Below are 15743 nucleotides of genomic sequence, written 5' to 3'. Positions count from 1 at the left end.
TCCAGTACAGGCTTGGGAAGTGTACGTAATGGTTCTGTTGCTAGATTTAAGCGTTTTAACAGGTTAAGTAATTGCAAAACTCAAAAGTATGTACTCCGGAAAATGAAGTCAGAAGAGAAGATGTAGTTAGATTGGTTCTTTGAAGTATGTACTGTTCTTAATGGCAGTCTTACTAAGAGTCTTCTGTTGAGTATCTTACTCTTCTTGATAATGCATTTCTGTGCCTTTAGCATTGTGAGATTCTGGGACAGTCTTTAAAGCAATGCTCATTGAGGCTACGTGAGCTTCCTCAAAGTTTTTGAAGTAGCGATTATGAGAGGACTAAGTGGATTTCAGATACTTGGTTTAGTCTTTTTTTTCTAAGAGCAGGGATATATATATAGGAGCTTATTCTTTATTTGGGAGAAGTTGTTTTAGAGAAGGTAAATGTAGAAAGATAATGTTCCTATTCTGTGAGAAGCTTGCAATGCTTGGCAAAAACTGCTGAACATGACTGCTGGGAAACTAGAAAAAGGGCAGATCAGGTGGTGTGCTTCATTTGGCATGGAACCTCTTGTATTGGGAGGGAGCTTATTCCTCAGGTTTGCAGGAAGGACAGCCACACCTTGGTCCCTGTGACTCTACAATGGCAGCCCTATATCCTCTTGAGTGAGCGAGCTTTGTCGAGCTTCAGCATTGATTCCATAGCATACTTTGTAGAAAAATGCAACAACATCATGAGTTTATGGTAAATGAAACACAAGCTTAATCTTAAAATGGTACTGCTTCTCAAATGAGTCATTGCAGTTGTCTGTAACTGCTGGTAATTGATTGAAAAAGGAAAGAACAGGCCTAGACTTTCTAGTGTCGTAGTGCAGCTTTCCACAGGTAAGGGTATATATATGACCCATCCCTAGGAGAAGAAGGTTTACTTAGATTAATTCTTTTTTTTTTTTTTTTTTTTTAAGAATAAGCTGTTTCTTTATTCTGCATATTCAAAAGTGCTGTCATCCTAGCCTTAGGAGTTTTACTTAGAGTCTTGAAAGGAGGCAGCATGGGATTTGTTAGCTTCCACACTCTGAACGTGTAATACCAAAGTCACACGGGTTTAAAAACTCATGTGTTTCTGAACGTTCTGCAAAATTCAGCAGCTCAGCAAGTGCGTTGAACAGTAGTGATTATGAGGAAAAATGAGGCAGTATTCTTGGAAAAATGCAGTTATTGCTGAATGGTAATGCTTCTCCGTTCCTCAGGTGCAGGGCATGTCATTCATAGCAGCAGTGTTGATCTTGAACTTGGATACTGCAGATGCCTTCATTGCTTTTTCTAACCTGTTAAATAAACCCTGTCAGATGGCGTTTTTCCGTGTGGACCATGGCCTTGTAAGTATGCAAGAAAACTGTAATTTGACATGTAGATATGTGTAAGGAAGGTTTAAAAAAAAAGTAAAAATGAGCTCTGTAGCTTGGAAAATAAATCAGAATTTATTTTAAAGCAACACACTTAATAAACAAATACCCCCCACACATATATACACGCATACTCCCTTAAAACACAAACCAAACCAAAAGCCACCCACTAACCTTTCTGAACAGGCAGGTGAATGAAATTATTCAGCTGCTATTTTATGCTTAGAGAATAGTTATGAGAATACTATCGTAGGTGTTTTTCAAATTGAGCCCCGTAGTTGAAAGGTGAAAACACCTCAGTATTAGAAGTGTCTTGAAGGTGCTTTTTATCCCAAATGAAGAGTGCTAAAAATAAACTGTTGCAGGGGAAACCAGGCTCCTCATATCTTATTGTAGCAGCTGTGTTTGAAAAAAGGAGCCTGGGGTAATCAGATGAGCAGACCCCTCTAATTTTCAGTGGGAGGTGGTTGCCTAATTCTTTCTGGAATCTCTAAAATTCCTTATTAGCATGTACATTGGGCTATTTGTATACCATGGCAAAATAAGAGACATCTCCTGAAATGTGTTTTTAATTTACTTTAAAATTATTTTTTTGTAAAATATATGGCATTCTGTATTTCTTTATAACTTATTTACCATTTAACACTATGGAAGTAGGATCTGCTTCTCAGGAGTTCAGATGGAAGAAATAAAGCAAGGGAATGGATGACATCAACAACAATCACTTCTTAAACAGTAGGACACTAGGGATTCTATTTCCTGCTGGAAAAGCAGTATGTAATTCCCTGTTGCAGCCCCTGAATCTCCTCAGTTGTAAATGGCCATGAGAAGACGCACCACAGTGCAGGCAACATTGCTAGAGACGTATCAGTCATCTCCATTACTGTACTTGGAAAAGATGACAAGAGCCCATCTTCTTGGCTCTTGTGGGACCCCTCCTGGAGTACTGCACTCAGCTCTACATACTCAGCCCCAACATAAGAAGGACGTGGACCTGTTGGAGTGAGTCCAGAGGAGGGCCACAAAGATGATCAGAGGGCTGGAGCACCTCTCCTCTGAAGACAGGCTGAGAGAGTTGGGGCTGTTCAGCCTGGAGAAGAAAAGCCTCTGGGGAGCCCTTACAGCAGCCTGCCAGTGCCTAAAGGTGGCCTACCAGAAAGCTGGAGAGGGACTGTTTACAAGGGCATGTAAAGGGGTAATGGCTTTAAGGTGAAAGAGGGTAGATTTAGATTAGATAATAGGAAGAAATTCTTTCCTGTGGGGCTGGCGAGACACTGGCACAGGTTGCCTGGAGCAGCTGTGGATGCCCCATCCCCGGAAGTGTTCAAGGCCAGGCTGGATGGGGCTTGGAGCAACCTGGTCTAGTGGAAGGTGTCCCTGCCCATGGCAGGGGGGTTGGAACTGGGTGATCTTGAAGGTCCCTTCCAATCCAAACCGTTCTGTGATTCATTGTGCAAATAGGGTTCATGTGAAGATGATTTTGGAGTTCAATTTGCTAGAACCAGATAGGGGTATTTTTTTAGCTGAAACAATGGGGGTTTTGGTGTGCTCTTGAATAGTACTGTTTATTTCTACTAGCCTAGCTAAATAGAGGCTACATGGTAAATGAATGCTTACAGAAGAGTAGAAACAGTGATACATGATATAATATTAGCATACTGTGAAATTAAAAAGCCATGATTAACACCACAGGGAAAAATTTGTACCTAATAATTCAAGCAGAGTAGTGACACAGGAAGCCAAAATTGTCTCACTTGGCTTAATATACTGATCTGCTGTCTACCCTCATCTTTTTCTGTCAGTTTTACTGCTTAAAAACCAAATACTGATTTGTCTTAACATATAATTAAAAAAATAAACCCAGTTTAAGTTAGTTGTGGAGATTATAGTAATTTATACTGATTTATCTTGACTTTTTTTGTTGGTTACAGTTTTATTAAACTAGAGGGTTTTTTTTTAATTACTACTAAGTAAATGTCTTGCTGAATGTTGATTAGATCAAGATAAATACCTTAACAGTTACTGCTTTTCTCATAGAGCTGCCTGCATTACTATCAATAGATGTGATTGTAGCTGTTATGTGTAAGGTTCCTTCTCTGAAGTACTTTTGAAACACTTCAGTAAACACTCTTACTGTGGTGCTAGCATGCAAACAGGTAATTTTTGAAGTAAGACTGTTGCATTACTTGCTGCCTTCTGCCTCCTTGCAGATCTTCTATGATGCTTAGATTTCATGCACTTAAAAATCCATATTGGGAAGCTGTTTCACTTGCACAATTCTCTAGGGTTCCTAGATTTCAGATGTCGTGTTTGCCATGAAGCTGTTTCTCAGTAACTGGCAGTTCAGAGATTCTACATTACTTTGTAAGGTTATTTCTGTAGCATGCACCCATCTCTGGCTTCTAAGCCTTACACTCTTAGCTCACTACCAGGCTCCATTTTTTATTTGCCGCTGTTAATGAAGGTAGTCTACCATCTGTAACTTCATTCAGATGAAACAGGAAAAATTTCTGTAAGGATATTAAAATAACTGGGAAACCAATCTGCCATCCTTTAAAAGGATTTCAGACAAAAGGCTCCTCTTTTCCCTTTACTGTCATGATGTTATGGGGAGAAGCATGCTGATACAACTCATACTTTGAAGAAATCAGAGCCATTCTTTATGGCTTTCATTGGGATACTGTAGTTAAAATTACTGAATCAGTCAAGGACTTTGCTTAACTTTACTCCCTATAGTATCAAGAGGACAGGCTAGGGGGGAGCTAAAAAGCCTTTTGTTTTTACCTTCTAGTTGGATTGGAAGATTTTCTTTTTCCATGCCCTCTGTTACGAAATTTGACGTAAATATTCAAATTTTAAAATAACATGTTAGTCATCATGTGAAAAGCAGTACAGCTCAGGGGTTACCGTATCATATGGAAATTACAATCTGTTTCTCTTGCGTAGGTGCTTTGTCCTGATCTTTGGCTTTTCTGTGCAAACTTCATCTTTCCCTCTTTGTAATAAAATGCTTATTATTTCATGTTAAAATTTATGGTATAAAAGAAGCTTTGGTATTAGAATGTGACTTAGAACTGGAGCCAACTGGAATCTTCATTCTTGCTGTGGACTATTAAATTATTTTTTTGTATTCCGTTTTATAATCCATTGGGGTTTTACTTAGTATGATATTAAATTACTGCCACGAGCATAAAGCACCATTCTGTTATCATAATTACTTTGCGAAATCAGCAAATAACTTCTCTGCTGCTGGTATGTCTCTTTCCAAAGGAAGCTGGCAAAGACCCAAAACAATAATTACATTGTTTAGTATGAGAACGGTATATAGAGTGTATCTTAAACTCTTTGTGCTTGCAGATTCTTTCATGTAAATGTTTAGCTCTTCATGATAACGTGTAATCCATATGATCCTGTTTGTGAAGAGTATTAATCCAACAGATGATAATACATTTGAGCCTATTAATAATACAGCTAACTTGTTTTTTTTTCTCCCCATTATATTTTCCCAGATGTTGACTTACTTTGCTGCGTTTGAGGTATTCTTTGAAGAAAATCTGCCAAAGTTATTTGCTCACTTCAAAAAAAATAACTTGACTCCAGATATCTATCTCATTGATTGGTAAGACATTGAAAGTATAATTACTAATGTGCATACTAGTGTATAGCTCCATGTCAGTATTCATGACAGAAGCTGGAGTGCTCTGGTTTAGTGTTCTGTTAAGATAAAGGCTTTATCTTTTGTTCAGTACTTCAGTTGTCAATCCAAATAGCTCCCACATACTTCTGTGATGTCTAACATTTGCCTAACTTTTATTATTGTACTTGTGTTGGGTTTTGAAGCTTATTTTGAAATACAGCTGTATAGCAGTGTTTATCCATATTTAGTGCATATTTGGAATCATCTTCTGAGAAAATATTTTTCTACTGATGGGCAGGTGTGTCCCGGGGGTGTATATACAGAAAGTATTGCTAGTCATACATTTGAAATGTGTAGTTTGTCGCACCTGCACAGAACAGGAAGAGAGTAGTTAAAACGTTTGTCATACAATAAAAAGCTAAAAGCTACAGAAAAAAACACCTCGGCTTTTGGCAGGATGAACTGTTGGGCAGTATCTCACTCATGTTAGGTGGTCCCAGATCCTGTTCAGAGGATCCCAGTACAAGTTGTTTAAAAACTGATCTTGACACAGTCCGATGGAATAGCTAGAGGGCATTAGCATGTTTTTAATTACTAGACCTATTCCACTTAGCAGACAGACAATTACAGTCTTCATATTAGGTGAAACTGCCTTCGTTCTTAGTTCTAGTATAATTAGAACCTTTTTCCCTAGAGACAAAAAAAGACAAGGATCTTCTTTGTACTTCTGCCAAATTTCACTGTGATATAAGGCACTCCAAATTGAGTGTTGCATTTGTGCCTGTCAGGCTTTGGTTCGGGGCAGCTAAAATGTCTCTTATCTGTAAGCAAGACTTCGTTGTCACTTCTGGGACGATACAAAATCTTGTTTGTGAAAAATTGTTTTGCCCTTAAATTGTTGGCAACTTCTCCTGTTCCTAGGTATCTGACTAAATACCTTTACTAAAAGACTAAAATCCCAGTAGTAACAGCATTCAGTTTGTGCCCATTGGCTTTTGTTCTTTCACTGCATGCAGCTGAGAAGAGGCTGGCTCTGTCGTCTTTATCCCTCCCCGCCCCATCAAGTATTTTTACATGTGCAGGTCTGAGCCGCCTCTTCTCCCAGCTCAACAGTACCAGCTTTCCCAGCCTCTCCCTGGGTATCAGGTGCTCCAAGCCTTTAATTATATTCATGGCAAGCTGGACTTGCTCCAGTATATCTATGTCTCTCTTGTACTGGGAAGCCCAGAGCTGGCTCGCCAGTGCTGGGTAGATGGATGACCTGCCTTGGCCTGCTGGCAGCGACGTTCCTAATGCAGCGCAGGAGTTTGTGGATGTTCATTGCTGCGAAGGCACAGTGGTGGCTTACATTCAAGTTGTTGTCCACCAGGACCTCCATTTCCTTTTCTGCAAAGCTGCTTTGCAACCTGTTGGTTTCTCACATGTACTGGTGCCTGGGCTTACTTCCTACCTAGATGCAGGACTTGGCATTTCCCTTTGATGAACTTCGAGATTCATGTCAGCTCATTTCTCCGGTGTCTCAAGGTCCCTATGGAGTGGTGTATCAGCCGCTCCTCCCAGTTTTGTATCACCTGCTAACTTGCTGACAGTACAGTCTTGACTCATCATCTAGATCCTTAATGAAGACATTTGAAAATATTGGTTGAGTATCAAACCCTGGAGTAATCTGCCAGTGGATTGGCTTGAAGCTGTATTTCATGCCACTAATGACAACCTTCTGAGCTTGGCAGTTCCAGCCAGTTTTCACTCCCTCACTGTCCATTTATCTAGTCCAAACTTTGTCAGTTCATCAACAAGGATTTCATGGGATACAGTATTGAAAACCGTGCTAACATCAAGATGAAACACATTCATTGCTCTCCCCTCATCCACCAAGCCAGTCATCTAGAAGTTGGTCTGACTTTTTGTCTTTGCTTTAGTTCCTTGATTTTCATGTGCCTCTTGTGCAGAGGGTAGTGTAACATGGGCTTTGTTTGACTTGGCTTTTACACTGGGGTTAAATTTTAATGCAACATGAGTAGGGAAATGAAGGGCTATGTGGTGATAGGTGCATTTCTCCTGACATTTGATGGGAGAAATACCATTGGAAGGGGTTTTATGACTGAAGGCTGCGAATACTAAACTGAACTGAATTTATGCACAGAGCAGGAAGATGCTAGAAAAAATACTGGAACGGGATAGAAGGAAAGGAATAGAGCAGGGGCTGGTATGTTCAATGATAAGAGGAAAGGCGTTGAAATTATATTGCCTCAGAAAGTGTGAAAAGTACGTGTGTGAAGGAAGCAATTCAATAAAAGGGATATCAGAATAGGAAGACTGTAAACATGCTGGAGAATTGCTAGATAGACAACATTAAAATAATCAGGTTATCTTTTTAATAGATTACTAGTTTAATATGATGTTATCATAAATAAGGTGATTTTCTTTATGTAGGAGTGACTAAACCCGAGTGTCTTCCTGGTGCAGGCATGTTAGTATCACTCTGTTGTCTAACTTTGAACTTTACATTGTAAAGAAGAAACCTTGAGGAGCACCACCAGAAACTGGACATCTAGAAGTAACCTATTCTGACTAACTGTTGAAGGTTTACGTTCCCCTCAGCAATTGTGCTTCGATAGACTAGTCTTTATTGTATTTTCATGAGTGAACATTCCTGTGATCAGTTGTTCTCTTTACCCCAACCTGGCGGGGGGAATGACTGACTTCTGAACAAAGAACTGAGGTGCTGAAGTCTGTGGGTGTGGGCCACGTCAGGCTCCCCTTTGATTGCTTCTGTGGGTGTTGTTAAGAGCACTTGAAAGAAACTTCTGTCAGGAGTGTGAATTGGTGCTTTTTGTGTTGTGGATGGTGCTTCTCAAGGTCTTTGTACCAATGGACTGACAACCCTTAGCATTTCTTGCTGACTAACTGCATCCATATAAAGCTGTTTATTTTAATCCCAGGGACAATTTACTGTGTTCCTCCCCATCCCTAGAGAGCCACAACAGTATGGTCTTGCACGGGAATGTAGGCTAGTTGTGGTAGTCCTGCCCAACCCTATATTAAACTTTGTTCAACCTTGTCTTGAGCTGGACAGCTTGTCCCACTCTGTCTTTAATTTTGTTAGACAGTGGACTTGGTATTTAACTGTGTAAGATTTAGTTATAATATTTAAATATGTACGTGTGTATGTGCATGTGTTTGTAAGTATATGCATACATACGTGTGTGTGCATGCGTGCTTTCTACTTGAAAATACTTTGACCCTGTAGGGAGCAGATTTAGATGATTTTTTTTTTTTTTAAATGATCAGTGGCAACTTAGCAAATTGGACTTTGTATGTGCTGTTCATTGATTACTTCCAGGAAATAATATAGAAAAGATGTAAGGAAAAAAGTCAGGTGGGTCTGTGATCTCACAAGTGAGTAACTATTAAAGTTAAGGACTTTGGAAACGTTGTTTATAAGGTTGCCTTTGGCTTATGGCTGACGGTGAGTTTGCTGTAGTACAGATACTGCTCCATTAAAAACAGAACTGTTTCCAGAAAGGTGAGAATGAGGTTTCAGTGTGTTTGAAGTCAGGGAGGAATATGGTACGGCGTTGCTCTAAATAGACTGACCTTCTGGTTGTCGGTAGAAATCTCTATGAAACAGCCTTGCTCCAACAGCATTACTTTCATTTAAATGCGCATTTGTTCTGAGCTCCAAAGGGATGCCTGCTGCTATTGTGGTGGCTGGCATGGTTACTGTGCAGGCATGTGTGCAGTAAATCTCAGTTGGTGGCACCCTGGGAGGGCTCCAGTAGCCAGTGCTGCACAGCCCAGTTGCTGGGAAACCCTCCTGCTCCTGCTGCAGTTACATGAAATCAACTCTCCTTTGTCCTGCTTCTGGTAATCCGTGCAGCAGGGAATGGCAGTAAAATTGGTATGCTTAGATCATTTTTGAAGGAATACGTTCCAAGAAAAAAGAAATGCTGTGCGTATAGATGGGCCCAGCTATGCAGCTGATGCAGTGCTGCTTGGAGGGGGCTAGTAGAACACTCAGGGAGGGGAGCCCCTCTGCCAGTTCAGTTCTACCACTGCCTTCTGCCATGGGAATGCGCCAAGGATTTAAGAATTTAATTAAAAGATACAAAGGCATGATTATCAGTGGATACCTGCCAGAAGTAAGGCATCTCTTTTTAAAGGACCCATGTGCTTCAAGCACAAGCTCCAACTGCTAAATCTCATGGAAAGAATTCAAAAGCTAGATAGGTTTTTACTTATTTTGAAGAGTATAAAGGGAATTAAGTGTGAGAGCGCTGTAGAGAGCAACATACAGTCAGGTTCACAAAGAATAGAGGGGAAATAGTGGGTCTGAATAGCCCAGTTTTGGCCTCTTGGTGCTGTCAGCTGATGTACCACAGGCTCTTGTGAGCAGAGCAGAATGTGAATTTGCAAAGGACACATGCTGTCTATTTATGGCCTGCTGCTGCTATACAAACATCTCTTTATCCCCACTCAGAAAAATGATTTTGACAGTAATTATAGCCAAGGGCTTTGTTTGTACTGATGGATTGATCAGTGGTTCTTCAGCATTACGTTGACTCTGATTGTACTCCATAAATATTAACTTTCTGTTGACACCGTTTGTTTGTTGTGATAAAGGTCCAAGACACTTTGTGGGGATGTTTGTGGTGGGCACTTCCAGTGAAGCATTTATAAGCTTGATGTATTTTACATTACAAAAAACATAGTCCATGTCATGCCAGTAGCTCTCCACTCCCCTAAAAAATGAAGCTTAAGATGATGCTTTAAAATGCATGCTTCCTTGTCGAAGCAAAAACGGGCTGTAATTCTGTCCAGAGATTTCTGGTGGCATCCTGGTTTTTTCAGAAGTTGTTACTGAGCTTTGGAAGATCCGTCTTCAGCCCAATTTACAGTGTTCGTGTCCTTACGTCGCTGTAGGTTAGGGTGGAATAGAGTGAAATACTGCACTGCTGTGTAGTACTCCTAGGTGAGAGAGCGGGGCTTTTTGGGTGTTGTGGCTGGTTGGAAATTGTTCAGAAACTCGCACAGGATTTGTATTATATTGACATATCTTACCATGCAGTCAGATTTGCTGAGTGCTGTCACAGTCAGTATTGTATAGGACATAATATTTTAAGTTTTTCTTTTCTTAAGAAAGAATAGAGTAAACACTTCCACTTTTTTTTTCTAGCTGTAAAGACTTTAAAATTTTAAAAATGTATATAATAAACTGTTACCGACAAGTTCTTTTTGGCAACTCTAAAGGTGCTAATGAGAACAAGAGATGCTGCTGTACAATAAAGTAATGGATGAACACTTAGAAAGATGCAGTCTTTGTCTCAAAGCAGATGTAGTTGAAATTGATACAAAATATAACAACAAAAAATTAGTACCAGGGTGAAGGAGGAAGATCCATGAATAAGTTTAAAAGGTGAATTAGTTCATCAGTTTCCACAACTGAACTCAGAAGTTGCAGAAATATTTTTGTGCTGTTACAGACATGGGAAAAGAATGTGTTGTGCAAGAATATGGAAGATCTGATTTGCATCAGTGTTGTGAGTTGTCAGTCCATAATCTGGCATACCTGTCTTTATCGCTGTTGCTAATGATATCTTATGAAGACTTTTTAATTAAAAAAGAAAGAGGAGGAAAAAAAAAAGAAGGAACAAAGGAAAAAAAAAACCACAGAGCTTATGATTATCATGGTAACACAGTACTTAGCTTTCTTGTTAATGTTATGGTCATATGCTTTTCCTGTGAGAAGCAAACCAGCCAGGATGTCATGCATTTACCTCTTAAGTACACTTACATCATGAGCAGGGCTGGGAGGAGCAGGAGCATCTGGTGCTTGGGGTGCGGTGGTTTGGGTTTTTTTTCCCTCTTCCAAACAGATAGCAGCCAGTAGCCTGCATTTTGCTCTGACACTGAACATCTCTGTGTTAGTCAGCTGTGTTGTGTGCAGCTGGGACTTCTAGTGGGTTGGAAGAGAGCTGTGGACAGAAAATCATTCTGTAGATCATGCGCAAGTGGTGTGCTAGAGCTGCTGGGAGCTGCTGCTGTAACTGTTCAAGTCTAGCAGCTGCTTTATTACTATAATAAATTTCAGCTGGGTTTACATCAGACCAGTAGCTCAGATGTCTAATAAAAAAATGGCTTTCAGTAGAAAATGTTTGAAGGAAGCAGATGCTGTATCCGTTCTTAGCAATAATGATTCCTACTCTTGTTTCATTGCTTATTCAAGGGGACTCAGTCTGTGGTTTAGGGCTTGATGCATTTAATTCCATGCTGGTATTAATGAAAGTTAATTGCCTTGTGAATTTCCTGCAAATTGCATTTCCAAATTACAAAGAGCTCAATGTCAAATACCTGATTTGATTGTGACAGCTTTTTTGGTGCAAGTAAATTCTCCTACAAAAGGTAGTGTTCTAATAAACAGTTCTGACTGTTTCTTCTGACAGTTCATTTTCTGCATAGCTGCAGATACAATACACGTGGGTTATTCAGGCTATATCTGAATCATGACAGAATAATAGCTTTTGTGAATAAAGGGAGATCAAAAAAATGGGCATTGTTACTTATCTTTAACCAGGATGAGTTTCTGGCTGAGTGTTTGCCTGCTGCTTGGTGACCAGGAAAGGACTCAGTTGAATTGCTTCCTATTGCACTGTTCTTTTTAAGTGGAAAAAGCTGTTGCTGTTTCCTGTGCGTGTGTGTGTAGACAAAAAGTTTCAATTCTGCTGTGTAGGTATTCTGTAGCAAGATATTTTTATATGGCATGTGGCTGTACAAAAATGTTCAAAGAGTATACAAAGTCTGCAATGTGTGATCAGCCAATAACCCAAAGAAGGGGCTTGTTACACTGTTCTTATGCATTCATGTATGAATGTAAAATTGCATATTTGAACAATACTGTTTTTTTTTCATTGCAGACTCTACCTCTTACGTGCTTATTTTTATACTTTAGCTTTTTGGAGATCAGAATTTAAACAGTTTCCAATTGTTACAAAAACATTGCAATGAGGTGTAAAAATAGAAAAAAGTGAAATCCTAAGGGTCCTAAACCTGCAATTTACCTGTCGCCTGAATTTGTGTAGATGTTTTAGTTTCTGTCTTGCTACTTGTAAAATGAATATATTTTCCTAAAGTGTGCTGATTCACAGAGAAGCCGGATATTTGATGATACGTCATTCAAATAATCTTATATAGAAAAAAGTAGATATTTCAGAAAACTTTTGATACTAGAATTTGCTGTGAAAAGACATTAATTCATATTCTATCCCTATATATGTGTGTGTGTATATATATGTTCCATTGTATTTTTTAATGTAAACCTGAATTTCCTACAAAAAGAATGGGAGGAGATAGGAGGGAGTCTTAAAGAACTGCTGTTCAGTTCAGCAACTTGGACAGAAATTTCGTGTTAAAGGATGTGGAAAGATTTCATTTAAATTTGAGGCTTTGCTGACATCTGCTGGAGAAATAATTATCTGCAGTTTTATGGAGATCTTTTATGCAGTGCATATATGGAGAAATCTATAAATTATGAAGGAAAAAATCAATGTAACTCTTTTCCATTTTATACTGTGATGTGATTCCAGGAAACTTAATTCTCTTCACTTGCTGTTAGGTTGTTGTTAGTGGTAATGGAAACCCGTCTGCCTTGTAACAGTGTTGTATAGAGGAGGGAGGAAGGAGCATCTTTGTGTTCCTGGCAGCAAGGCTGTCAGCATTTTGGTGAAGGAAGAAATGTACTCTTGGCAGTTAATGAAAATACAGTTTTAGCAACTGGGAGGATGTTCGTGTTTCTGCTGTTACCTTTGTTACCTTTCTTACCTAATTGATGTTAGCAATCCAAGAAAATTGAACTTTGAGACCGAGATTCATAGCTAGACACCTTAATGGCTCTACAGTTTTATATTGTTTCATGTATTGGTACCTGGCAACTAGCAGAATTAATTTTGAAATAAAAAATGAATATTGTTATAAATCTTTGTGAAGCCTCAAACTTACTGATGATCGATCTGTGTACTTCTGTGAGTATCTAAGACATTTTTCTTGTCCAGTAACTCTGAAAATTTTACTTTTTTTTTTTCTTTTTTCAGGATATTCACATTGTACAGCAAATCTTTGCCACTAGACTTGGCATGTCGTGTCTGGGATGTGTTCTGCCGTGATGGAGAAGAATTCTTATTCCGTACAGCCCTGGGAATATTAAAACTTTTTGAAGATATTTTGACCAAAATGGACTTCATTCATATAGCCCAGTTTTTAACAAAGCTACCAGAGGACTTGCCTTCAGAAGAATTCTTCACATCTATTGCTGCCATTCAGATGCAAAGTAGAAACAAAAAGTGGGCTCAGGTAAAGAGGATGTTAATCTTTGGTAATAGATTATTGTACTGTACTTTTAAAAATGGGGTTTGGCAACACCTTGAAGAACATTTGAGCAGAGCTAGTGTTTTACAGGTAGGTAGGACTATGTAGCTCACTCCATGCTTTTAGTATACGTTTGGGTGAGTGGATTCCCTGAGTTTACTCTCCACTGGAAAGGGAGAGCTCAGTCAACATTCAAAATTGAAATGTTGAGTGGATATGCGTGTTGATGAAGTAAAGTATCATACAGCTGTTTAAATTTATTAATTGCAAAGGCTGCTGGCAACATTACAACTCAGTATTTAAAAGCAGAAATTCACTGTTTGGGAGATGACGACAATTTGTCAGGACACATTATCATGTGTCATCAAGTCATCGTCTTAATATGAGGATCTATTTTGCCTAATTTTGGGCTTTACAGAAGTGACAGTAGCTCTGACTTCTTTATTGGAATTTAGCACTGAAGCCTTTCTCAGAAATTATCCCATTAATGTAATTTCAATTAAATTCCAGTTTAAACAAAAAAAGATGGAAGTGTGTCATCTGAATGTGGAAAATCATTAAGTGGCTGTAACAGCCATTCATGCCAGAGAGTTAAGTCAGATGTACTTCATAACATTTGGAGTGGAAACACCTTTTTTTCCTTTTTCTTTCTCCAAAGCAGTAATACAGCCTGCTTCATGAGTCATGCTGTAGTAGAGCTCTGCCCGGTTTATCGGCATTCTTTTCTGCAGTGGAACTGAAAGGTGATCTTAAATGTAGTGGTAGTGGCAATTTAGCTGCAAATGAGAGTTTATGGTTCTTTTCTGGAGTAATAGTCTTGCCTGTAGATACCAGGGACTACTAGTTTGCTATTTGAGATGAGAATTTCTAACCTTCACAGTAGGAGTAGATTGTAGTAGCCTTCTGAGCCTTTTCTTGTGTATAAGGGGGAACACGGCCTGTGCTGCCCAGCTCAGAGCAGCACGCTGCCTGCATTTCTTATATGATATGTCTTTCCTCACAGCTCGGTTTGGATTTGCCTTGTGGTCTTGGTCATAAGTTGCTAGTACAGACAGATCCAGCTTTGTTTCTACCTCAAGCGCATTTTTCAGCCAGTAATGTCTCTACAAGTAATCTCCCAGTCTTGTTCCTTGTTCAGATGGCTCACTGTCTTTGAACATGTTGTGTGTGGATGAGGATCACATGCCAAATAAATTCTCAGCCTACTGCTGCTTCCCTTGCAGAGAAGGGGGGGCAGGGGTCCCATTCTACCAAGTGCTCCAAGTTACGGCCTTTCTTAGCCAGTGGTTTTCAGTCTGTGACATATGTGAAGGTTTAGTGGTGATTATCACAGCAGGAGGACGACTTCAAAGTAACTTCTAAGCAGTCTTCCTCGGTCTCCTCATCAGCTTTTTTCTGGATGTGCTGGAATGTACCTGGTTGTTCTTTTTTTTTTTGTGGCAAACTGAAGAAAAAATGTTGCTGGACCGTGGTGCAAATAGATCTCTAACAGAGTTAGCATGCTGTAGGGTTGATGTTGGCTGACTTCTTGCCTGTCTTTGACTTCTGCACCAACTGACTTTCTTGACCAGGTAGTTCCATTGCTGAGTAAGTTTCCATGAGGGAAGCCTGTTCACTCTCTAGCCTGCTATCCTTTTCCAAGCCAGAAGCAGATGGTGGCTATGGGTTAGCTCACGTCATGCACTTGCTGGCACTGCTCGGTTGCTGAGGTACTGCTGTTGGAACTGACCTAGAAATGTTAACAAGACAAAGAGGTTATGGGATCTTGTTTTCTGTTACTAAGATGCTGCCTGTGACAGCTTCTTGCCTCTCTTCAGTCTTTAAAGTTCACCAGGAAGAGTTTGGACTCAGAAGTCTGAACTTCACTTTTCTAGAAGAGACTAGACTGTTTGCTTAGTGTTTCTGTAACCTATATGCTTCAAGTCTTAGCTCCATAAACTCTTCCAAATAACTCAGGAATCCGAGCTCTGTTAGTTGGCTTAAGGTCTATGGTTTTTTTGCTTTTCTGGATCAGCATTTTAGTGTCATTCTTGTGTTCCTTAAAAAGGGTAACTTTTTTCCACCAAGGACATTGTTAACTGTGGCACCTGAAATTCTCACAAGGCTGTTTGAGTAGCTGTTGATGTACCCTGAATCTCGATGAAGAGGACCTCACTGAAATCTTTCTCCAATTCTAGAAACTGCTGAACAGCCAGCCGGCTGTGTTTCTGTTCAGACCCGTGTTGAACTGTTTTGCTGCAACAGCTGTAGGTGCTTTTGCTTTGAAGTGTAGGTAGTGGTGTATGATTGCCCTGTGAGTGATTTAGCCCCACCTCCTGTTAATTCTGACGGTGCAGAGGTTTCTTTGAAGTCAGTCA

General features: G+C 39.6%; 1 protein-coding gene across 5 annotated transcripts in view; it reads left to right on the top strand.

Annotated features, from left to right (window-relative positions):
- TBC1D14 (TBC1 domain family member 14) overlaps positions 1-15743 on the top strand; it is a 70614-nt gene that overhangs the window by 50702 nt on the left and 4169 nt on the right. For all 5 annotated transcript variants that reach the window (XM_055714216.1, XM_055714210.1, XM_027814287.2 and 2 more), the window contains 3 exons: positions 1233-1361; positions 4898-5007; positions 13113-13371. In XM_055714216.1, coding sequence (XP_055570191.1) covers positions 1233-1361; positions 4898-5007; positions 13113-13371 — 498 coding nt within the window. The remainder of the gene's footprint in view (positions 1-1232; positions 1362-4897; positions 5008-13112; positions 13372-15743) is intronic.

This window comes from Falco cherrug, chromosome 1, assembly GCF_023634085.1.
Source record: "Falco cherrug isolate bFalChe1 chromosome 1, bFalChe1.pri, whole genome shotgun sequence".
Taxonomy (NCBI): domain Eukaryota; kingdom Metazoa; phylum Chordata; class Aves; order Falconiformes; family Falconidae; genus Falco; species Falco cherrug.
The sequence above is the reverse complement of the archived record's forward strand: the minus strand, read 5'-3'. Positions and strand labels throughout refer to the sequence as shown.